We start from the raw sequence: 25,436 nt of genomic DNA on the forward strand, positions 1-25,436 counted from the left end.
CTATAATTCCAGTTCTAGGGGATCTGATACTCTCACACAGACATACATGCAAGCAGAACACCAATGTACATGAAATAAAAATAAATCATTAAAAAATAATAATATAGAAATGGAGGACTGAAGAAATGGCTGAGAGGTTGAAAGCGCTGGTTGCTCTTCCAGAAGACCTGGGTTCTATTCCCAGAACCCACACGGCAGCTCACAACTGTTTGTAACTCCAGATCCAGAGGATCTGACAGCCTTTTCTTGCTTCCAGGGACACCAGGCATGGATGTGATGCATAAACATACATACAAGGAAAACACTCACTCATACATAAAAGAATGATAATAGATTTTTTTAAAAGAACATGTCCATCATCTCAGAATTGGCCATTTATTGCTCTTTTGTCAAAATAGCCATGAAAGTCTACTCAGTTAGCATGACCTCCTACACCGTACAGTTGTATCCATGGACTCCTGTTGTACATCACATCTCTGGAGCCGTCATCCCCTGTATCTGCTACTGTTGTACATCACATCTCTGGAGCCGTCCATGCCCTGTGTGTGCAACTGTTGCACATCACATCTCTCCAGCCGTCCATGCCCTGTGTGTGCAACTGTTGTACATCACATCTCTGGAGCCGTCCATGCCCTGTGTCTGCTACGGTTGTACATCACATCTCTGGAGCCGTCCATGCCCTGTGTGTGCTACTTTGTAGCTTCCATTTTATGTTTGTCTTTTCACTCCAGTCCTCACTCACATGCCATTCGGCTGTTGTCAGACCTTGTGCACATTCTAGTACTTCGCTGGTTATTTCCTGTTGTATCGCGAGTGATTTTGTGTGCTGCTATGTATGTGGACAACTGCAGCTTTAGTGTCTGAGACACAGTCTATAGCATCACAAACCATCACTTAACTAGCCTGACACTGTTTGCTGCATCGAGTCCATTTCAAAGTTAACTTTTATGTATTATAAACATAGGTTGTAAATAGTTACATAATACTCCCAAGTAGGTTCAGACCTGTTCGTCCCCACATCCCCTGTGAACTCAGTTTTTATTATACTATGAACTTCCTGATTGGATATTACCTCTGATTTTAAAGACTCTTCACATGCCTTCTTTTTGCTTTGCAAATATAATATTCTCCATAGCAATAGATAACACATCCTAATTACTCTGCAGACATTGGGCACTTGGTATGTGCTTTCTGAGTTCTGTAGAGTCTTGTACTGTAGATGACATGGGCTGTCAGCATCCCTAACCTCAGATATCACTCAGCTTCAAGTGAGCACGTTCACACGTTTGTCTATGTTCTGACATTAGCTGTGCCTCAGTATTTTAGACAGTACTTCACAAGAGTCTCAGACTGTCAGGTTAAGAGCCAGCTGCTCTAGAGGACTTAAGCAGTAAAGGTTAAAAAAAGCCTGTGAGTGCCTCCCAGAAAGACTTGATTCTAGGTCATCGGGACTTCCTATCTGCCAGCTGCATTCTAAACCCCTGTTTTGAGTGCTGGCTCATTATTCTGTTACGACTCTGTATGCACTTGATAGCATTGCTCTCATGGAATTCTGGTGTCTTTGTTGTTAGTTTTGCTCCTGGGGAGTGATGTGTCTCAGGCTCATGTAGCATTCATTACTTTGGTTTATAAACTAGACTGGACTGTTAGCAGCCTTTTCCACACTTGGTCTGGAGAAAAGCTTCCCTTGGTTTCCATAAACTATGAATTGAGTGCTTACAACATTGTGTAATGACATTATTACTTCCAACAAGGAGGCATAGACATCGCTAATGGTGTCTTGGAAGAGACTATCCAACCTGCTTAGGGCAACATAGTCCCCACATTATTAAATAAAACTTACTGGAATTAGTAACATTTATTTATTGAAAAGAATGACCTCAAAAGCTGGTATTTTTCATTGTGCATTAAGATATCAAAACATAAAGCATTATTTTTGAATTTTAAACCTATTTAAGAAAAATTACTTTCTCATGAAGGGAGAGAAGAGAACTGTGGTCGGGAAAACTGGTGTTGCTGGCACAAAGAATGGAATCACTTGCCTAACTGCTGTTTCACCATGCTTTTAACTGTTAGGGAATTGGGGTTACTTTATTATGGTCTTGGAGAATAGCCTTTGAGCCCTGACTGCCTTTGTAAATTAACAGGTAACAAGGAGAAGTGACAGTCTAGACATAAGTCATCTGAAGGGGTTGGGAAAGCATGTCAATCATGCAGGATTGAGAGATAAGGAGAAGCTAGGCCAGGGTTTAATTGTGTAGAGTCCCAAACACCAGACTGTTTTAAAGTTTGTATTTTAGGACATGGAGTAAATATCAAACAAAATGCAAGTACCCTAGTGTGGTAGTTTGAATGTAATTGGCCCTCATAATCTCATAGGGAGTGTCACTATTAGGAGATGTGGCTTTGTTGGAGTGGGTATGGCCTTGTTGGAGGAAGTGTGTCACTGTGGGGGTGGGCTTTGAGGTCTCCTATGCCCAGAATACCACCTAGTGTCTCAGTTGACTTCCTGTTGCCTACAAGATGTGGAACTCTCAGCTATTCCTCTAGTACCATGTCTGCCTGCATGCTGCCATGCTCCCCATCATGATGATAATGGACTGAACCCCTGAACTGTAAGCGAGTTATCCTCAATGAAATGTTTCTTTTATAAGAGTTGCTGTGGTCATGGTGTCTCTTCGCAGCAATAGAAACCCTAACTAAGATGCCTAGTCAAGCTAGCTTCCGTCTAACCAGGTGTGGTGTGGCTCAGGGTGCAGCAGCAGGCCAAGTTGAAATCGGCCTGATCTGCAGTAAGATCCTGTCTTAGACCAAAGTTAAGACAGAACCACAGAAGTTCCATTTGAATGTGGCTATGCTTCCACCTTCTGTAGCTCTTCCACTGGGTCTGATTCGGTCACACTACTGTGTGCATGTGTGACAATGCCACACTGAACCACATTAGTAGTTACAGCTAGTACACGTTAATAAGATTAAGGCAATTACTGAAAAATAATGAGACCGGGTATCATGGTGTACACCAGTTATAAGGACGTAGACATAAGGATTGTGAGTTTGAGACCAGCTACATAGCAAAACCCTGTCTCAAAAAAACAACAACAAAATCATCAAGTAGAAGCAGGAGCAAATCCATCATAGTTTTGGAAACCTGGATGGGGACCAGAGAGTGACAAAGTTCCAGAAAATGGAAGGCTCCTGGGTTACAGGGAAATAAGAAGAGCCCAGGGCTAGGGAGAAGCCTGAGGATTAAGAACACTCGCTGCTCTGGCAGAGGACTGGAATTCAGTTCCTACAAGCCATGTCAGGTCACAGATAACTGCCTACAACTTCAGTTCCACGAAATCTGATGCCCTCTCTAGTTTTCCTGGGTGCTGCACTCACACAGTGCACATACAATAAAGCAGACACGCGATATACAACATATACATGTGCACACCTGCGCACCCTCCCCCCACACACATACATGTGTAATAAAAATAGAAATGATAGTGATTTTGTTAGGTAATATTTGTAACATGGTTAAAGATTTGTTATAGAACTGTGATAACCCAAGTGTGTCTTACTTGTGTTACATATTACACCACTACATATCATACTCTTCATATCATACCAAAGATCCACTGTAGGCCATAAAAAAGATTAGGTTAAATAATGTATTTTTCTTTTGGAGACAGAGTCTCATTATGTAGCCCAGGCTGGCCTTGAATTCACATCTCTCCTGCCTAACTCTTTGGAATGCTAGGATTACAGGGGAGTACTGCCATGCCCAGCTAAAGCATCCTGTTTGGTCCAAATCTTCAAATAACAAAGCTTTGGTGCTTTAGGCTGGCAGTGTCTAGCACTCAGTCATATACTTTCCATTGATTTGACTTGGGACTTGGGACAGGACCCTGTCTGCCTGTAGTACAGGCTAGCCTAGAACTTAGGAGAGCCCTCTTCCTCGGCTTCCCTGAGATCACAGAGGTGTGCTTCCAACCTTGGCCAGGACTGATTCTTGGGCTTGGTTCCTTGTTAGGTCTTTTTTTTTTTTTTCCATGTTATAAATGACCATGGGATAAAATTAAAGGATGGAAATAAACAGCTCCTTTGCTTGTAAGAAGGGAAGGGAAAAATCAAAAGAAAAGTGGTGAGTGTTAGAGGACACCAGGAAATTGCTTTTCTGTCTTACTAGATCACTAGGCTTCACACCTCGGAGTTGCTAGCCAAGCCCGCGCCATGCTCCTTCTCTTGATCGGAATGTGTCCTTTGTGGAGTATTTGCACAGGGCGTGACGTCAGAGCAGATCTGCAGCTGTTTCCTGACCGCTGTGAAGTCAGTTGGCTGCACTCCACAGCACCGTGTCCAAACTTCAGGGACGGGTTTTCAAGGGATGTGACTGTGGGAGGAGCCTGCTCTGCAGGGACCTGCTTCTCCGGAGTGGAGCGCTTTGCCTGTGGAATGTGAGGCCGCTGAATGCCAAAGTCATCAGCCAAAGAAACTGGTTGTTTTGTTTTGTTTTGTTTAACTTGTCATCTAGCCTCTCTGTGGAACTTTAAGTGGTCTAGCCATCAGCAGGAAATAGCAATGTTTTGAGTCCTAGTGTCTCCCGACCAATAGTTCCCTATGAATTTTAAAGCTGTGTTAGGCTGCTGGAAACATTGTGAGTCTGCCTTTAATGATGTAATCTGGTTACAGACAAAGTAGTTGTAAAGATGAGGCTGTGGTGGCTGAACTGTTCCGGCTCTTTCTTCCTCTCTCAGGAGGAAATAACTGCTATACTGTTGTGTGTACACCATTGCTTCCTTTTGTCTTTTTGTTTTGTTTTGTTTTAGACAGAGGGTTTCTCTGTGTAACAGCCCTGGCTGTCCTTGAACTAACTCTGTAGACTAGACTGGCCTCAAACTCACAGAGATCCGCCTGCCTCTGCCTCCTGACTGCTGGCATTAAAGTCGTGCGCCACCATGATGACGCACACGTCATTCTAATTCATTAGACTAATTTCCTGTGTCATCATCTCCCTTGCTTCTTCAGAAAGCAACTAAAGATCTTTCCAAATGGTACTCAGCAAACAGGGCCCACTAGAGAAACGAAGAACAATCTCTACCCAAACAGTCATGAAAGATTCAAATACAGGAGCCTTCGCTAGTGCTGATACCCGGAAGGAGATCCAATGCTTCCCATTCAAAGGCCACCAAATGAGATGTCACTCTCATCCTATGTAGCTGGGCAGGAGGAGTAAATTCTAAGGTAGGTTGCTTAGGGCCAAAAGTACCGAGGTAAGACTTGGAAAGTTTATCTTGAAGTGACAGGAGATCCCCTGGAGGGTTCTTTAAAAGGAGAGAAGGGATGTAGAGGGATGTAGAAGGACTCACGAGCTGAAGGAGGAGGGGGTGCGGAGTAGCCTGGAAATGGCCAAGGGGAGAAGCATCCTTGTTAAGTGCTGGAAAAACCAGTGTTGCTGAGCTAATTCATGCTTCTCCTCTGTCTTAGTAAGTGGGAGGAGATGGTTAGAAGCACAACTGCTGTAGCATGGGCCCATGTTTTTTCTACAAGGTGCCTCTGAAAAGCCAGGTGGAGCCTTGACTTTCCCGGGGCTGTTGTGACGGGTTCCTTCCTCGGACAATGCACACAGCCAGCAGAGGCCTGTCTTCTGCTGACTTTCCAGTCCCTGCCAAAGGAGTATTTGGCAACGCTGCAGAAAAGCTGGTGTTGCCTGCAGCAGCCCTTCACCTGAACCTGGGCCCTCTTGTCCTGTGTTCCCCCCCACCCCCACCCTGTGCTGAGGTGACTCAGCAACCTCCAGGTCTTTGGCATTCAGATGTAAGCAGAAAACAGTTTCTCTCTGGTCTTAGATTCCAAAGCTGTGAGGTGTGGCTGGGGAGAGGGAGAGGCAGAGCAGGGTTCTTCCTCGGTGACACATACCACGCTTGGCAGTCTCCAGCCAGTCACGGAGCCCTGTGGCTTGCACTGGGAAATTTAAGGTCTAAGTATGTCAATGATTTTAAGCTTTGCATACTTGAAAGTTAGACTCTTGAGGCTGACAACGTTGTCTTCTGAGTGTTACTCTGTCTGCTTTGAGCTTATCCATCAGACTCAGAACTCAGTCCTCCCTCGAGGGCTGATTTCTTTTCTCCTTTGATATTTCTGCTTTGAAAGTCAGAGTGTGTGGGGGATAGCAGAATGCTCTTTCCGTCGATGGCCGCCAGAGTCTCTTTTAACACATGCTTTTCTTACAGGGTGTGAATGGCATTCCTCCTGAGAACGGAGGCTGTCTAGGACCTTCCTCTTAGATCCAAGTGCACCTTTCTGGCTGCCCGGACCAGACCATAGAAATGATGCGCTGTGATGTCTAGAGTGCCCTTCTGCAGGTTCTTTATCACTCGGACCTCAGCTGCTGTGCTATGAGGAAGTCCACACCTTGTAGAAAGGCCTTGTCTAGGTGTTCCAACCATGGCTACAACTAAATTCCTAACAAAAAGACATCCCTCCTCACCAGGCACAAGACTGAGGAAACCTTAGCTGACTTCAGAAGTCAGTTATCTTTTGACTACAGAAGTTCCTCTGTGAGGAACCATGACAACCTCCTGGCTAAGCCCAGGCCACGTCAAGATTTAGGGCAACAACAAAATGCTGGCTCTCTCGTGGACCAGTAGAAGCGTGGCTGATTAGTTGTCCTGCAGTAGAGAACCAGCAGGATAGTTATTCATAGAGAACACCTCAAGACTTGCTGACGTGAAATAACCATTTTGTTGTTCTCGTGGTTCATAAATCAGATATTAATGAAGGTCACAGCTAGGCGAGTGTCTCTGAGCCATGTGTCCCTGTAGATGAGCCTTGAAGATGAGCTTCCTCAGTCACATCTTTGGATCCCTGGTACTCCCCCTTCCTTCCTCCATGTCTTCAGGAGCCTCATCTGCAGGGGCTCTGCACATAGCCTGGTGTCCCAGGTGATCTGGCTTCTTGTGGAATAAATGACTGCTAAGACACCGAAGCAAAAACTGCCACCAGGTCTTGGTCTAAACCAAGTATAGGTTGGAACTATATCTCAAAACTCTATTAGTCAAAATTGTGTAAGGTCCTCCTAGATTCAAGGAGATGAGAAATAAGTCAAATTTTTTGAGGGGATGAGTGGCAAAAAAAAAGTAATTATGACCACAGGGGACAAAGTAGAACCTAAGTTTATATGTCAATATGTTGTCTCATTAGAAATCTTATTTTATGAATTAAGGTGCTAAAGCTAAGAGAAATTAAATAGTCTGGCCAGGGTTGTGTAACTTGTAAGCACCAGCACCTAGATTCAAATGCAAATCTGAAATCCAACCATGAATTTTCTCTACTTTGCTATTCTTTCTTTCAGAAATATGAGAGATATCCTTTACAATGTTTTCTTAATTTTCCAGTGCCGTCTTTAATAAGAAATAACACACACACACACACACACACACACACACACACACACACACACACACATGCATTTCAGCTCTATACATGTTGGGCCATCGGTCTATCACTGAACCCACCCTGATAGCCAAGCTCTGCTGAACCACCAGATGTTGTGGTATATTGCTTTAACTAGGCAAAGATGTGTTACATTTCTTTATGCTGCATTTGTTTAACAATGCAAAGATGTGTTACTTTGCCTGCCTAAGACACCTGATTGGTCTACTGAAAAGCTGACCAGCCAATAAATAGACAGTAGAGGGATAGGTGGGGCTGGAGGGCAGAGAGAATAAGTAGGAGGGAGAATCTAGGCGAGAGAGAGAGAGAGAGAGAGAGAGAGAGAGAGAGAGAGAGAGAGAGAGAGTGTGAGAAAGAGAGAGAGAGAGAGAGAGAGAGAGAGAGAGAGAGAGAGAGAGAGAGAAGAATGAAGGAGAAAGAAAGGGAGATACCCAAAGGCCAGCCAGTCAACCAGACACAGAAGAAGCAGAAAGTAGGACACACAGAATGAAAGAAAGGTAAAAAGCCCCGAGGCAAAACATAGATGAAAAGAAACAGGTTAACTTAAGCTTAAAAAGCTAGTCAGAGACAAGTTTAAACTAAGGCCAAGCATTCATTACTAATAAGTCTCCATGTCATGATTTGGGGGCTGGCGGCCCAAAGAGAAAACCTGCTACAAGCAGATTTGAAGAGTTATTTATTCCACAGAAGTGTGGAACAATAATATTCACTGCCGTGCTCCCTGCCCACAGGCCCATTTCCCATGGGTGATGACTCTTTTGTGCCCTTGAACACTGGTGGGAGGACTCGGAACAGGCTGGAATTTGGCCTGGAGGGCATTGAGAAGATGGCTGAGTAACAGAGTTAATCCTGAGAACCGATTCTAGATCTGTCAGCTGACTGATGATTCATTGTGTCTCCCTATAAGTGGTTAAGACTGAGTAAGACTGAGATTCTGGGCTGGAGAGATGGCTCAGTGGTAAAGAGAACTGACTGCTCTTCCAGAGGACCTGGGCTCTGTTCCTAGCACCCACCTGGCAGCTCACAACCATCTGTAACTCCAGTTCCAGGGAACCTGGCACCCTCTTTGATCTGCTCGGGTACCAGGCCTGCAGATGATGTGCAGACATACAGACAGACCAAACACAGAAGAAAACAATTCTTTTTTAATTAAAGGCCTGAGATTCCTTCAGGTTTCTAGGTCTGATTCTTTTAGATAGAAATTAGATGGAAGCTTCTTGAAGGTGGCCTGCTGTTTTTGTGTGCTCCCCTCTGTGAGTAGACCCCTCACATCCATGCTTACAATTCACGTTTGTATTCCGTAGATGCTGAGTCAATGCAGATGAAAGCGTGAAGACACCGAGTACTCTAAGATCTAATTAAAGCCATTTCTGATGAAACAAGCTATGAACACTAATTAAAACATTTCTGGTAGAAATTTAGTCTTACTTCATAATTTCCAGTTGCATTCCTTTTTTTTTTTTTTTTTTGGCCATAATGAAGTAAGATGCTTTAATTTTCTTTTTACAGATGTTATGTGGATGAGGTCAGAAATTAGGGGATTCCTCTCCCATTACTTGTGCTTCCAGCTGCCGGCCCCTTGTTCCCTTGACACACTCTAAGGGAGGCATCCCAACGTCACAGCCCTGCTGTGGTGCACACCAGGCGTGGCAGTGGAGACCCAGGCTCATGAAGCCCTTCCCTCCTCCTGTCTCTGGTCTCACGCCCTGGGCTCTGAGTGGCTCTGAAAGTCTAGAGACTGGTACCTGATAGAGCAGCTATTCCCCGCTTCTCCCGGCTTCGTGATTGCATTAAGGAGTCTCTTTGCTTGGTTTCAACTTTGCAGTATCAGATTCAGAAAATAAAGCTCAATAGGTTGCCCGACATTTGAGAACCCCTGAGGAAATCTTCTCTTGAAAGCCTTGGAATCTTCTGGAAGGTTATTGATTTGTTAGTGGTACTTAGAGTCTCTTCATTTCTCTCCCTATTGGACTGAGCCCTACATGCCTCCTACCACCTTTACGATGTCCTGTCCAGTCACTTCATGGAGATATGTTCCTGTTTTAACATGGAAATAAGCAGAAGGAGGAAATAAAGGAATTTCATAAGTTCAGACACAGGCACATTTTAGGGAATGCATTCAAATAGCCATGTCTAGAGCTGGATAGGTGAATTACAGCATCTTGGCATAGTGAAAATGAAAACAGATTTTAGCTTCGAATACGAATACCAAAAAGTGCCTGCGGTCTGCTCTCCTTCCAGAAGGCATCCAAGAAATGGACACTGCTTGTTGAGGCTTACACAGAAATAAAGTCATTGATCACAACAAATCAGGGTAGAAAATTCTTTCTGTTTCCCTCTCAGTCAAGGAGACGGGTAACCCCAAATCCTAGTACTTCTTCCCCCTACCCCTTAGCCCTTTTTCTCTCAGCCATAACTTATTTCTGTCCTCCTTTCTGCCAATCCCTCATTTCCATGAACGTTGGTCTCCTGCTCAGCCTCTGACCTCAGGTCTCTCTACCTCTCAACCTGGGCCTCACTTTACATTCCTTGCTTCCTGCATTCCTTTGCTACTAAGCTGTCTCCGACCTTCTGCAGGCATCCCCCCTCCACGCCCCACCCCTCCATTCCTCTTCACTCCCCCCCAACTCCCCAAACTGCCCCCCACCCCACACCACCCCCACCCCCTACCCTGCTGACCTGGATTCTGCATTCTGCATTCCTCTTCTCAGGTTAAGCAGACCCCAGGGAAAGGTGAGCTGAGCAAGCCGAGGATGACTCTTTGACATATGACAGGCACGTTCATGCCCAGCTCTGCCACATCCTGGCTGTTGAGCTTGCCAAGTCATCTAGTTGGTTACCTCCTTGACAAATGGGACTTAAAATAGCCCCTTTCTCTGACATTTCTTTGAGGATGAAAATACTGACACATTGTAAAGCCTAACATTGGGGCCATAAAAAGCACTGAAATATTAGGTGCTGTTCTGACCGTAATTAGGGAGCATTCCATGTGTGTGCCCACACGGCTAACGTGATGACACATGAGCGGTCTCTAACGTTGGCTTTTAGCCAAAGACTTTTACGATGAATTTCCAAAGCCCTGCACATTCTGGCCTCTCTGTGATCTTTCTGACCTCATTTCCAGCAGCTGCCTCCCTGCTCTCTGCAACACACATGCAGGTCCACCCCCTCTGCTACAGACACACCTGATTCTCCCCCTGCTCCTTAAGTCACTCCCCCACCTCAGGGCCTTTGCACTAGCTGTGGTCTACATTATCTTCCTCACTTCCGAATCACAGGATAAGTATCATCATTACAGCAACGCCTGCTCTGACCAGTCCGTTTAAAATTATAGCTTCCTGTTACACGAAATGCTAATGGTCTTTTTATAAAACAAAACAAAAAACAAAACCGGAGCCTGATATTGGGGTGAATGCTGAAAGATCAGAGAGACAAAGGAACAAGCTACCTCTTACCTCTGGGACTCCTCAGCCTGCAAAGCTTTCCTCAGCCTAAAGGCTTTAGTTCCTGTCTCCTCATGCCTTATATACCTTTCTCCGCCCAGCCCTATCATTTCCTGTCTCAGCTTTCCTAGTGCTGGGATTAAAGGTGTGTGATTCCCCAAGTATTGGGATTAAAGGTGTGTGCCACCACTGCCTGGCTCTGTTTCTCTCCTACACTGAATCAATCTCATGTAGTCCAGGGTGGCTTTGAACTCACAGAGATCCAGATGGATCTCATGGATCTCTGTCTCCTGAGTGCTAGGGTTAAAAGTGTGTGCCTCCACTGCCTGGCTTCTATGTTTAATCTGGTGGCTGGCTCTGTCCTCTGATCATCAGTCAAATTTGTTAGGGTACACAATATATCACCACAGCATCTTTTTTTCTGTACCCTTTCTCTTAGCTTTATTTTTTTCTGTAGCATTTACCACCATCTGACACACTTGTTTATTTTCTCTATTTACCCCACCAAATGCACATAGTAAGTGCTCAATAAACACTCACCAAAGAGAGGTTAAGCCCTAAGACAAACACTGCCATCACAGTGGGCCTTCCTTGGTTTCTGCTTGGTTTTCTCTATTCATGTGATAATAACTTGTTCACTATGTTTATTACTCTGTATTTCTCTGGAAAATGTGTTTAACACTCTGAGATTTAACCAGATGCTATAGTTCAAAAACACATTTTATTTAATGGACTGGAACCTGACATTGCAGATTTGATTGAATGACTGCAAAAATCGTAATGTTCTGCAAGCATTTGAAAATTGCATCCACATCATGTTCTGGAAGTTATTCCAAAAAAAACTAAACCTAAGCTTGTAAAAATTTAAGAAAGAGTAAATTAGATAAGGCTCAGCACAGAACTCTTACTGAATATGATGGAATAATCTATATTTTAACATCATGCAAATCTTGCTATTTTGCTGGCATACTGGAAGGAGACCTGCAAAACCCTGCCTTCTGGATACATCCTCCAAGCTATCAGCTTGGCTAATAAATTACATGCAAAGACCAATGATCTCAAAAGTCGGTACTGAGGGCTGGAGCGATTACTCTGCAGTTAAGAGTTCTTGCTGTTCTTCCAGAGGACACGAGTTTGGTCAGAGAAAGAGGTTAGTAGTTTGTTTTGGTCTTTTAAAAAGGCACTCCAGCACTTGTGAGGCTGAGCCAGGCAGATCTCTGTGAGTTCGAGGCCAGCCTGACCTACATAGTGAGTTCCAGGACAGCCAGAGCTACATAGTGAGAATCTGTCTCAAACAAACAAAAACAAACAAACAAACAATGCCAGTTCTGGAGGAACAAATTCATGTAGGTTGGCTCTGAAGAGGTCTTTCTGAACCTGGGAGAAAACATTTACCAACTTTAATTAAATAAATTATATTATCTAAAGCTAGAAGGCATGCATGTATCACAAAATTCTTATCAGGCCCAGAGAAAACACTAATCAAATCCAAATTCACTTCTATATCACTGATGTGATTTCTGGGACAGCGCCGCTAGCCAGCAGACCATACACTTATTCACTGATGTAATGTGGGGTACGTAGCATATTTGAAGTCATTGGTAAACAGGACCTCCCATTTCCCATTTGAAAATATAATAGCACATACACATATGAGAAATGGCCTTCCTAGGGCAGTCACTTCCTAGTGACTGTCAAGTGGAATCTCTTATATTTGGAGGTTAATAATGATGCCAAGAAGCCCCCACCAGAGGTGGTCAACAGCTGTGAATGCCTTTGACAGTGATGAAGAGCAGCATCCATAAACACAGAAAGCCTAGAAAAGGCTTGATGACAAGAAGGTGCTTCCAGGATGGAATCAGGCTCATATCCAGTCCTGGTTCGTCCGTCAGGTTATGTTATATTTTGGATTTTTGTTGTTGATGTTGTTTCTCAAATCTCAGGCAATGCAGAGAGAGGGCAGAAGAGGAGAGGGAGAATGTTTCTGCCAATGTGCAATTGTTGACGGTCCTGTCCTAAGAGAACTCCTAGCCTGGTGTCCTATCCAGTCATGTTTGCGTGGGTCTGGTTGATGAAACCTGATGGTGTTGTTTCCCCTTTGGCCATTATTACCCTGACTCTGCCTCTCTGGCCTCCGGGTCTGCCTGAGAAACCCTGCTTGCCAAACACACATTTTAAATACTTCAATTTTTATTTGTTTGTTATTTTAGCTTTTTGTGTGTGTGTGGACACTGACTCCATTAGAGTTTGGGAGGAGTATCAGTCTACCTGTGTGTGGCATATAAGGCATACTCTTTAATTACTACATTGGTCCCTTCCAAGATCGCAAGGGGCATTTTAAGGCAAATGCTTACTGAGTCCCATTAGCTACTTAGTCTATATACATAATGTATTTTTCCTTCCCTTAATTTCTTAGTTTAATTGGAAAAACTCATGTTTTCTGCAAGAATTGCAGCTTTTCCTCCTTCTTGAAAGATGCCTTTCTTTTCTTTAGCAATCATTGATGGGTCTGGTCTGAAATCTACCCTTTAAAAATATCTTGAGAACCACTTCTCAAATGGAGTAAATACTTCTGTCTCACTTCTTATCTTATGCAAACTTTCTGTGACATTTGGCCCTAGAGACCTCTCCCCGCATGTGAAGCCCACAAGGCACTCTCCTAGGATGTGCAGCCCTAGGCAAACACCTTCCTTTTGTACCTTTCTCTTTTTATCACTCAGCCTTGAAAGAATTCCAAAGGGTCTTATCTTGCTGCGTAAGTGAGAGGGCTGCAGCTTCAGCAATTACTTTGGAGACAATTATCCACAAATTAGTGTGTATCCACACCAAATGCAGCTGATAAGATTGAGACCCACACACACATTCAACAAATATTGAAGGCGTAGAGCACGAACTGACTGCTAATAGCATATCCTGTGGGCTTTTCTCTGTGACTTTCTCCCAAAAGAACAATTTAATCTGTATTCCTACGCTTGCTGAGTGATATTATTATCTTAGTCACCAAAGCCACAAACTTGGGACCTATCTGAGATGTTTCTGTTTCCTTCACTACCTCCTGCCTTCGACTCATTCCCATCACCTGGCCCATATCCAGTTATCTACCAAATCCAACATTTATATTCTTTGAATTTTCAAATGCGTGCTTGCTTCTCTAGTCCTTTGATCTGTTGGTTTAAATCTTTATTGTTTTGGTTTTGTTTGTTTTCGGTTTGGGGGCTGGTTTTAATCTTCTTCAATACAGCAGCATACTGCTATCATCATCACAATTTGGTACGCAAATTTCATCCTTACTGTACTTCCTGCTTGCAGATCCCTTCAGATTCAAGCCAAGCTCTTCAGCAGGGCCGTAAGACTCTCTTCCTGTTGGCCCCTGCCGCTGTGCACTCTGCTTTCCTTTCGTACAAAGCAGTCAGTCTGCAGTGTCCTGCAGAGTGTGCACCCTTTCCTGCCTCTGTCAAAAGCCTTTCTGCTCCGGCCTTCCTCCCCCTCCAATCCTCTTTCTAATGCCAGCACTGTCTCCTGGATAAGCATCTCAGCTGATGGGCAAGAAACCCGGCTATCCAATCGCTAACAAATTGTTCCTCCCCTAAAACATTCATTGAACAACTGAATGATTACGTTCAATTAGTGCCTACTGCCTGCCAGGCTCCGTTCTAGGAGCACAGTGAACGCGGTAGTGGAGGGACCTTCCCTAAGGGAAGTGTAGCGTGGGAAGTGATCAAAACAGGTTTCTATTGTTATCATTCATGGTGGACAGCGGCCCAGAGAACTCAGACCCTCCCTCCCAGTCCCACTGTGAATTTGGTGCTGGTCTTAGCCCTTGTACTGTAACTACCTTGTACCTGCTCATTACCCTCAGCCCTGGAAGTGTCTTGAGGGCAGAGCCTGAGTTTTTTTGCCTGTCTCCACATCAGGTGCTTTCAGTGGGTTCTGTAATTTAACCCCACAGCAACACTGTGAAACCAGCATTATTACAGCTGCTTTACAGACCAGGGAACAAGATCTTAAAGATATGAAACGAGTTGTCAGAATTACATGGCAGTGAGAGGCCAAACCAAGCCCAGCCCCCACGGCTGCCAGAGTCCCCAGCTGCTTGGTGAGAGGAGTGTTTTCCCCCTTGTGGGCACCTGGAGCCATAGGACTGTAGTCTGCACACAGTTTTAGGTAGCCCTCTGGATACACAACAAATCTGTTATCCGCAGTCAGATATACATAGACACTTTAGTTAGTTTGTTTCCCTCTTTCACCTGTGTGACTTCCCTTAGCCTGCTGGGAACTAGGGAGCCAGAAAGGTTTTTGGTTTTGTTGGGTTTTGTTGTTGTTGTTGTTTTGTTTTTGTTTTTGTTTGTTGTTTCCAGACAAGGTTTCTTTGTGTAGTTTTGGTGCCTGTCCTGGATCTCGCTCTGTAGACCAGGCTGGCCTCGAACTCAGAGATCTGCCTGGCTCTGCCTCCCGAGTGCTGGGATCAAAGGCGTGCACCACCACCACCAGGCGAACCGGAAAGTTTTAAACTTGCCAGCTCACCATATTACAGCATCTTCCAGTTTAGGTACCTTTGAGCTCCATCTCTTGGACAAATAGTCAATTTCTAAGAACCTCTACCCTTTCCCTGAGGTCTAGGGACTGAAAGGACATGAAGGACTTTTAGAAAGCCAGAAGGTGTGTGGGGTGGGACTCCTGGTGCCATGCCAGTCCTTGGATTTGCAATGTCTAGTGCTGCTGAGGTGTTCTGGTCTGGTGCCATCCACAGGCATTCTGTTGGTGTTCTATGCTGAACTCTTCAGCAGCACCCACAGATGTGGTGGCTCTGGCATTGTGTCCCTTTTCTCACAGCTGGCTCTCTCTCCTATTTGAGTTCCTGGGAACTTTTAAGGTCCCTCTCCACCTGCTGTGATAACACCCTTGCTATCACCACTACCATAATCTCAGCTCCCTGAAGTGTGAACCTCGACCGACCTCCAGTTTATTTCCTAGAGGGCAGGCAGAAACTCCTCGACCTTCCTTCTCAAGCAACTGATCAGACTGCACTGTGGTGGAGCTGGGATGGGCCACACCTTGTCAGGAAAGGGGTCCCCACTGTGATGGGGTCTAGCTTGTTAGAGAAAGAGTTCTTCACTGTGGTGCAGGGCTGGACCTTGTCAGCAAGGAGGTCTTCACTGGAGAAGCTGCGCCTCCCTTGGGGATGGAAAGCATTAGTGAGACATTCTTTCAAGGAGAGCTATTTCCTGATTTTTCAATGTGAAATGAGACAAAAGAAAGTCCCCTAGATTTTGGCTGTACCTTCAGACTCTTGGATGTCTCTTCTAGGAGACAGCCTGGGAGACTAGTTGCCGTTTGTTTTAGCCTTCATTCCTACATTCAGTTGGGCCTTGAAAAGATGGGCTCTCTCTGCCTCTTTCCACCCTTTCCGTATTTCCCAATGATGTCTCATCTTCTCCACAAAGTGGACTTTGCCTTCCTCTTTCCCCCAAGGCTAACTTGGAGAATAGCTGCCAGGCAACCTGATTTATGCGAGAGGAATGAAAAGGCATCTGTTTAATGTTTTCAAATTATTACCCCCGTTACCCCTGCATCTTAGAGGGTAATGGTTGCTCTCAGGAGCTCTCCAAGTCCCTTAATAGTAGCATGGCTCAGAGCGGTCATAGAGGAAGATTTACAAGAGCTTGAGAGTCTGTGTGTGTGTGTGTGTGTGTGTGTGTGTGTGTGTGTGTGTGTCCCTTTTCAGCCTACCAACTAAATTTTTGGCCATTGTCCCCACCCTCTTGAGCAACTGGACAGGGTGGATGGGTAGGAATGTTTACTCTGCAAGTTGTAATGAACTGTACATTCACATTTTGACCAAATTAATCTTCACCATAATACCAAATATGTCTAACATATTTAAATATGAAATCATGCCAGAATGAGTTCTGTGAAAGAATCCCCATTGAGAGGGCACAGTGGGAAAACAGAGGATTTGATCTGTAACGCTTAGGCTGACACCAGGAAAGAAGTCAGCAAAGAAATTAATAAGTGGGTTGAGTAACAGAAACAGTAAGAGGAAGTGTGAATCAAATCGCCGCATAACAGTCCAGTCCCAGGTCCCTTTTGCTAGTTGCTGGATGGGAATGTAACCTGGCATGCCTCTTATACTTAAACATCTCTTTGTTTTCCTTAGTAAGTCTCACGTCAGAATTGGATCCTGATTGTATGAGAAAAATATCATAAAATGGATTCACATGAAGGAACCAGTTTTTGTCCCATGGAACTAACTGAATAAGCAGAAAAATAAAATTATTAAAATAACTGGTCCAAAGTAGAGTATAAAATAGAAAGGAAATGGGGAGGGGCTTGCTTGAGATTATCATTACCATCTGTGCTGTGGAACATTTGATTCCAATCCCAGAAGCTTGACACAGAAATAACTTATAACTGGGGACACATGCTGTTGAATTTTCAGGAATGACAGAATTTTTGTTATTAATATCTGTATCACAAAATGGGGAAGATGATAGGCCATATAGTGGCCAGTGGTGGAGTAAAAGCTGTAGCTGAGAACTTTTACCCTTTATCCTCATTCACGTGGTGCCTTTTACACCCCCAAATTTTCTTCCTCTTCCACCCTACCGATGCTCAGAGAGAGCTCCTAATGAGTAGAGAATCTAGATCCACTTCTCTCTGGAAGAGAAAGCACCCGTCCCATGTGGGGGCTGTTTAGAGTCTATTAGCGAATCCTCAGGCTTTGCATAGTACTTGCAATTCTGTACACAGCCATCTTTTCATAATATTTTGGACATGTACTTGAAATACTCACTTCTTACCTAGGTTTGTAATATCACAGATCACTAGTGGGTGGCCACACTGGTAAAAATGTGTCATTTGCGCCGGGCGGTGGTGGCGCACGCCTTTAATCCCAGCACTCGGGAGGCAGAGCCAGGCGGATCTCTGTGAGTTCGAGGCCAGCCTGGGCTACCAAGTGAGTCCCAGGAAAGGCGCAAAGCTACACAGAGAAACTCTGTCTCGAAAAACCAAAAAAAAAAAAAAAAAAAAATGTGTCATTTGCAAGTCCGGCTTCACCACTTCCGGTGTGATCTTCTAGCTTACTCATTTTTAAATTGGGGATAATGGTTCCTGACTTACAGGCAAATTATTTGCAAACAAGAATTGCCCTGCTAAAATAGCCTGAGCGTTAAGCTTCCAAACGTTAAATGAGGTGGTCACTTATTTAATGCACATGTTAATAAAGGACAGAGAATCAGTGATACCAATCAGGATAAAGAATTAGACGACAGCTGAGCTTTGTGGCATATATAATCCTAGAATTTGGGAATTTGAACAAGGTGATCATAAGTTCAAGACCACCCTGGACCGAACAGGAGCCTGCTTTTAAAAAGGAAAGAGGAAAAAAGGCTTCTCTAATGGTGATACTGTAAACTGGTGGTTACATAAATTATTTTTTTTAAAAAATCCCTCTTGGGTAATTATTTTGCACAGAGTCACTTAATTTGCAACGGTCGTCCTCACAGTATGATCTCGGAAGATGTAGCTTCCCCACAGGTTTTATTTTTCTGCTTCTTTTAAGCAGGAGGCGGCTGCTTTGGAGAATAAGGGGACGCGGGGAAGCTTAACCCTTTTAGTCCCCCACCTTTTCTAGAAGCTAGCCTCCAGGTCTTTGTGGGTTTGTCCTGCAACCTGACCACGTTTCCTGTCCCGGGCCTTGGAGCTACCCCAGGCCTGGGCATGAATCCTTTTGTGTGTACAGCTGCAAGGGCAGCTTGGTCCGAGAGGAAGCGGCTAGAGGAAGAGCCGGTTCTCAGTCGGGCTCAGGGCGGGTCCATGCCAGATGCCGGCCAGCCCCTTGCTCTGCAGCCTGCAGCCCGGGGCGCTCACGCTGCGCCGCTCAGCGTGAACCTAGGCTAGTCGACGAGTTAGCGGGTTGCTATGGCGACCGTGGGCACGTGACCGGCCGCTGCCGCTGTTGCAGGCGCCCTGACGTGGAGGGCGTGGCCTTTGAGGGCGGGGCCTTTGGAGGGCGGGGCCGGGCGCGGAGCAGGAGCAGAGCGCGGCTGCAGAGTGAGCAGCAAGCAGTGGGGAGACACAGCCCTACGCCCCAGCCAGCCTCCGCGTGTGTTCCCTCTGTCGGGAGAGCGCCAATGCCCGGGCCGACCCAAACCTTGTCCCCAAATGGCGAGAACAACAACGACATCATCCAGGATAACGGGACCATCATTCCTTTCCGGAAGCACACAGTGCGCGGGGAGCGGTCCTACAGGTACTGGCACGGGTGGCTGCGGACGGTCCGTCCCGTTACGTAACGCGGAGGCCGGGATTGCTTGGTTGCAGGGTCCTGTGTCGGTGGGGGTGAGCATGGAGGCTTCCGCGGGTGAATAGGTTTGTTGCCTGCAAGAAGTCTCCCTCCATCTCTTCCCTGTATGCCATCTTCCCGCATCCCCGAAGGGACACAGGCTCTGCACTTCCTCTCCTCCTTCCCTTTTAGCATTTAAAGGAACCATTAGGTGGCGGGCACTAAAGGAGCAAACAAACGGGAGAATGGCGAGAAAGGGAGGATGGCGAGGAGCGCGCTTGCGCTCAACCTGGGGAGCATGCAGGAAAAGATGGAATCCTCTAGATGAAGCTGCAGTGTGTGATGTTAAACCGCCAGATTGATGGAGCTTTGTAAGAATTCTGCACGCTGATTGGTGCAAGGATTGACAGCAGAGGTCACAGTGTCAGACATTCACCAAAATCTCTCCATGGAAGCCTAGGTTGATTAGAAAGAGACTGGACTGTTTCAGACCTAGGGGTTAAAAAGAAGCCCCCAAAAACAACAACAAAAAACCACCCAAACCCGGCGCCCCTACGCGTTTTCTAAAGAGTTTTATGGCCTCTGCATTGGGTGGAGGAGCCCTTCCTTCTTATTTACAATAGAAAGGTGATTCCTTATATTTTGCTGAGGTCTAATCTGAGGATGAGAATGCTGTCGGTCGTTGTATTGTGAGCATTTTGATTAATGAGTTGCCTGTGTGGTTGGCATCCTTTTTGCATTAACATATCTGGCAATATGTTCCCATAGATAAGCTCATTAAAATTGTTTGCATTGTTTGATAAGGATAACAATGTGATGCAGAATGTAGCTTGGATCTCAGGCAGCTCAAGGCCAGGCTTACACAGGGAGACGGATAGCTTAGGTTGTATTTCCTCTGAAGTTCTTTTGTACTGAGGTGGTTATTTTTACATGTAACCTTCATAACCACCAACGATGCTTTTGCTTTAAAATAGAACACACATACCTGTAGGATGCATCCTCTCAGCCAGTGAGCAACAGGAAATAACTCTTTTTTAAAAAAAAGTAAGCCTGCCATCTGAATGCTCAAATTGTGTTATGGGCAGACTAGTCTGTGTTCAGATTCAATGTGCACATCAGAAAGTAGACTCCAAAACACCCCACTTCCTTTCTCTTAGAGGAGAGGCACCATTTGTTGTCTCAAAAGGAGCGGGGGCTTAAAAGCAGCCCTTTGCCCTGTTACATCTCTGGCAGTTACATAAATACTTGAAGTTAATTTTGGCTGTACCCATGAGGTCACCAAATCTCACGTCTTATGGTTCCAATGAATAGAATTGGCACAGCATCCTTACAGATTTCAAGTGATCGTTACTCTCCTAATGTAAGCCATGGTTGATCCTCCACTTCTGGGACTTGTCTTTTGGGGATCCTTCTGATTGAAAGTCTCTTTCCCACCTTTCTCCTCTGTGAGCCTAAAAAGAGAATTTAAAAATGAACAAAATCAAGTTGCTTTGAAAGCTCACTTATGTGAACCGTTCTTGTAGGCAGTAAATTTGAAGGCCTTATTTCCTAAGTGATTTAATCCCTGCGATGTCAGTAGCTGCTGCTCTGGGATGGAGTACACATTTGACCATGTGGGCCAGAGGAAGCTGCCTAGTTGGGTTTTATTACTCACGTGAACCAGCTCAAAGTGGTAATGAAAAACAGTTTGATGCAAAGGTCAAATGGGCCCTTCTTGTGGGGGGAAAAAGTATTTATTTCAAATGAAATTGTATTTGTGCTTTTAATTCGTTATTCCTTCCAGTTACTAAATGATTTTGGTTTTGCTTTTTGATGTCTTAAGGTGGTACTTTAAATTATATGAAATTAAAAAAAGAGAAACCTGAATTTTGGTAAACGTCTGAGTAAACCAGTGGCCTCCCTGGAAACATCATCGTATTTGTATTTTATAGAGTAGGACTGCTGGGTGCTGTGGTGAGAGATGCCATCGGTCCAGTGAAGAAAGCTGCCTTCACGGTTCCATTTATGCTCTATGATGTGCAGGACACACTTGGAAACAGACACACTGGATGTTCCCCTTGGTCTGCTTTTTTTCAAAGGGAATGAGCAACACTATATAACTACTGCATATGTTTTGGAGAGACCTAAGAGAAGGGAAGAAATGTGACACATTTTTCTATCCAGGAAGCATTCCATCCTTCTTTTGGCATCCTAAGTCTGGAATAATGTAGCCATCTGATTGCCGAGGAAACTTGGAAGGCGATTTGAAAGCCACAATAGAGATTAAACCAAGTAGAAGTTTGACCTTGGCTGTAGGCTCGAGGTAGCTTTCAACAATGAGATAGGCCTGCAACTTTTCTGTGCAGCCCCTGAGGGAGCCTGAATGTCCTGAGGGCCCTGGCAACACCAGAAGCAGTTCTGTTCCTGGCTGTTTCACGGATTCCTAGGTAGAGTCCAGCAGCCTTTATGCCAGGCTTTAATTTCCTGACATTGCTTCTTACAATCAAGGATTTGTAATCCTAGTCTTTTTGTTTCGGGTTTTGGGTTTGTTTTTTGGTTTTCCGTCTTCCATTTTATGTCTGTTTTGCCTGTGTGTCTGTGAGCCACGTTCATATAGTGCCCCCCAAGGCCAGATGTGGGTGTTATATTCCCTGCAGCTGGAGCTGTGGACAGTTGTGAGCCACCGTGTGGGTTCAGGGAAATGAACCCAGGTCCTCTGTAAGAGCAGCCAGTGCTCTTAACTTCTGAGCCGTCTCTTTTTAGTCCCTATACTTCTACTCTTAAAGAGATGTGAGGTTAACTTGTAAGGCACCGGGTTCTACCCCCAGCAGAGCATACATCCAGGCGTGCAGGTATGTAAACAGGGAGAAGGCTTTGTTACCAAAGAGGGAGCTTTCAGGAGCTTAGACTGGAGTATTCCTTACCTTGCTGGCCTTGCAGGCAAGAGAAGGCAGGAACACCTAGAAAGGATGATGACATTCCTCAAGGACCTCGAAGGTGCAAGCAGTCACTCTGTTTTCTTTTAGTTCATGCTGTTATTTATTGAGGGTGGGTGGGTGCACATGCCACAGATGAAACTTGCGTGAGTGTGTGCTCTCCTTCCTCCATGTGGCTTCTAGGGATCCCACTCAGGTCACTGGGCTTGGAGGCTAGCACCTTTACCTGCTGAGCCAAGTACCAGACTGTTCACAATAAAAATGAGATGTGGTCCTGGCCTAGGCATCGGCAGTCGATATCAGTGCGTGTAAACAGGGTCCACTTTTACAGCCTGAAGTCGAACAGGTAACAAATCATTATCAAAAGCCCTGTACACTTTGATTAGAACAGCAAGCTTCCCTTAAAAAAAAAAAAAAAATCACCTCTGTGTTGGAAATTGCACTTGAAGCAATCACGTATCAAAATGGGCCAGTTAAACCACTTGCACACGTTTCCACACCCACTGCACGAGAGAGCTCCTCCAGCCCCACCTTCCCCACGGCAGTTAGGGACCCATATACATTTAGGAGCTGTTTAAAAAATAAATGTGGTGAGGGCCATCCGAGGTGACACTCTTTAATTCAAAGAGCGAAGGAGTCGTGGCCTGGACCTCCCTGGAGAGGCTACTCCCTACAGCTCTGCTCTACGCAGATGCCGGTCGGAAATGAGATTTATTAACTGGCCTTCTGCCCACGGCATCTTTGTTTGCATGCTCCAGGCTTTTGAGAACGCGCATATAGAGAGGACTATCTCAGAATGGGTATTCCAGCATGCAACTACAGTTGCTCGTGCGTCTGAATACTGTAAGAAAAAAAATGACTTGGCCCCAGGAAATGAGCTGTAAAGAAAAGCAAAAGCGAAGTAATAAGTCCAAAATACTCACCTAGAACATCCAGCTTTTGCCAGTTTTGTTTTGTTTTTAAATGAACTGTTTTGTCGCAGCATAGAAAAATATCCTATGTGTAGATCTAGAAAATAGAGGATTGTGACATGTGTTGTCAGTAGAAACTATTACCAGGGTGTAGATTTCTTTTCTTTCTTTTTCTTTTTTTTGAGCTGAGGATCGAACCCGGGGCCTTGTGCTTGCAAGGCAAGCGCTCTACCACTGAGCTAAATCCCCAACCCTCAGGGTGTAGATTTCAGATGACACCCTGGGAGAATAGCAGTTACACACACCAAAGGTCTAGCCTCGCCTGTCTCCATTATCTCTCTGTGGAATTGTGTCAAAGGAGAGTTTTACGAATACTGGTTTTGTCGTTAGTATTTGACTTAGGGCTCATAAAACCCTGGAGGTTACTTAATGCTGTGCTAGACACTCAACTTTGAGACTTTTTTTTTTTTGAGGACCTTCCTCAGAGCCTCTATGAAAGGGGGGTGGATGCTTGTGACTTCGGGGAGAGGCTAGCCTGCTCTGTGTTGGTGTCCATTTGTGGTACAGCATCTCAGCGGAGCAGCAGTGTGAGCTCACCCTCTAGATTCAGGATGGCTTTCTGCATGCAGCATCTTTTCTGTTCTTAGGGACCATGAGTAGGTGAAAGGAATACTCTCTCAGATTCAAGGAGAGGCAACTACTGGGAGGGATATAAATATTCCATTTGGATGGGGAAATTCAATAAATATTTGATTGGCCTTCTCTGGCCAGCGTTCTCTTCAGGATCTTGAGTGCTAACAAAGTCACAGGGAGAAACAGCTCATCCTGTAACAGATTTTCGTGGCTGTCAATATCTCGCTTAGTCGGCTAACAGTAGTGGTTTGCATTTCCTGAGCCCACAATGACTCAAAGTGAGAAAAGATACCCTCAGTTTACCATGAGAAAACTCAAGACTCATAGTCAGTAGAGATCAGGACAAAGGAGATGACTGTTGCCTGGCTCAGGGCATCTCTCCTGGTGGAGGAGCTGTGGATGCAGCTTACCTCATAAAGGGCCAGGCACGGTGGTCACCTTCCTAGCTAGCAGTCGGAATCAGGGGCTGATGTAGAGCCCTGTACTGTCTCAATCCTCAGTGCTCAGAACAGGGTACCTGGTCTATCAGTGGGAGGGGTACAGGAGGATAGATGTGGCCCAGGGAGGTACTTAGAACAGTTCCAGAGTCATCATCTTGACAGAGGTCCCAGAAGTAACCTGAAAGTTTACCATAGGTCATCTGATCATGTCTTAAATTTTGTTGACTTCGCTTTCAAGGACAAATAGATTTGCAACCCTTTTATTTTCAAAAGATAGTATTTTCCATGATGAATTATGTTGGAATACTTTCAGAAGCTGGGTATTGTGGCGGCACATGCCTGTAATCCCAGCACTGGAACCAGGAGGATGAGGAATTACAGGCTGGCCTATGTTCTGAGAGCCCCTATCTCAACATAGAAAGAGAATACAGTGGTTTCGGGCTATCTTTTAGCTGTGTGACTATGCAGTACTAATACTGAACTGGCTGTATTCTATTCACCAGTATCGAATGCTCTGTTCGGGTGCATGCAGGTCCCACTGGTGTTCTCTGAGCCTGCTTCCCACCTCATCTGAAGAGTCTGTTTATCTTAGTATCTTTGGCCCCTGGTATTTATTACTATTTGGAGAGAATTCTTCCCAAGTAGAAACCCCCACCCAATTCACATATGCTATGAATAAACCAATGTTATGCCACTTTTGCTTAATGAATCAAAATTTTTGTTAGTTGCAGCTCCAAAGATGGACTGCTTATTTTAATGAAAACAATCAGTAAGGTAAGGCTGAGCAGACTTTTATAGACCTATGCAAAATGATTTCTTAATAAATGATTAAAAACAGATACAGTATTTATTTTCCATATCAAATCACCCCATGTTAATTAGGATTTTACTCACTTGGACCAGGACAGATGTCCTTAAAAAGTTTTTTCTTCCTTCTGAAGCAGGAGGGGTTGGTGGCAGCTCTTAGTGGTAGTGCCCCTCAGTGCTTAGCTAGTTAAGAAAATGGGTTTCAAACTCAGTCTTCCTAGTGTGTCTACATCTAGCTTGGTTCCATCAGGTTAAATGCCTGTGCCACAAAAATCTGATTTTGGTCATGACTTTGGAATAGAAAAGGATGCAGGTGAGGGATTTAAGGAGGAAAATGATTTGTACACGTGTGTGCACACGCATATGGACATGTAACTGCACATATGTGCACATGCATATTGGTGAAAGTCTGCACGCTCAGTACCAACACCAACGTTTCTGAAGCCATTTTGGCATCTGTAACATATTCTTTGGGATAGAACTTGTGGAAATCAGAATTTTGATTGTGCACAGGGGACCTTGTGTGGAAGTGGTCCCTGTAATCTTGGGTAATCTTGGCACTAGGG

At 44.9% G+C, this 25,436-nt stretch overlaps 1 protein-coding gene across 3 annotated transcripts in view; it reads left to right on the forward strand.

The window, feature by feature from the left end:
* The window catches only part of Mapre2 (microtubule associated protein RP/EB family member 2), a 149,605-nt gene that overhangs the window by 35,313 nt on the left and 88,856 nt on the right, over positions 1–25,436 (forward strand). The window contains exon 1 of one of the 3 annotated variants that reach the window (XM_052741644.1): positions 18,893–19,131. The exons of the other annotated variants lie outside the window; for them this stretch is intronic. Within the exon in view, the coding sequence (XP_052597604.1) occupies positions 19,013–19,131 (119 nt within the window). The 5' untranslated portion in view covers positions 18,893–19,012. Of the gene's footprint in view, positions 1–18,892; positions 19,132–25,436 lie in introns of those variants that run through there. 3 annotated transcript variants of the gene reach the window in all.

This window comes from Peromyscus californicus, unplaced genomic scaffold (assembly GCF_007827085.1).
Source record: "Peromyscus californicus insignis strain IS unplaced genomic scaffold, ASM782708v3 Scaffold_17__1_contigs__length_78620276, whole genome shotgun sequence".
Lineage (NCBI taxonomy): Eukaryota > Metazoa > Chordata > Mammalia > Rodentia > Cricetidae > Peromyscus > Peromyscus californicus.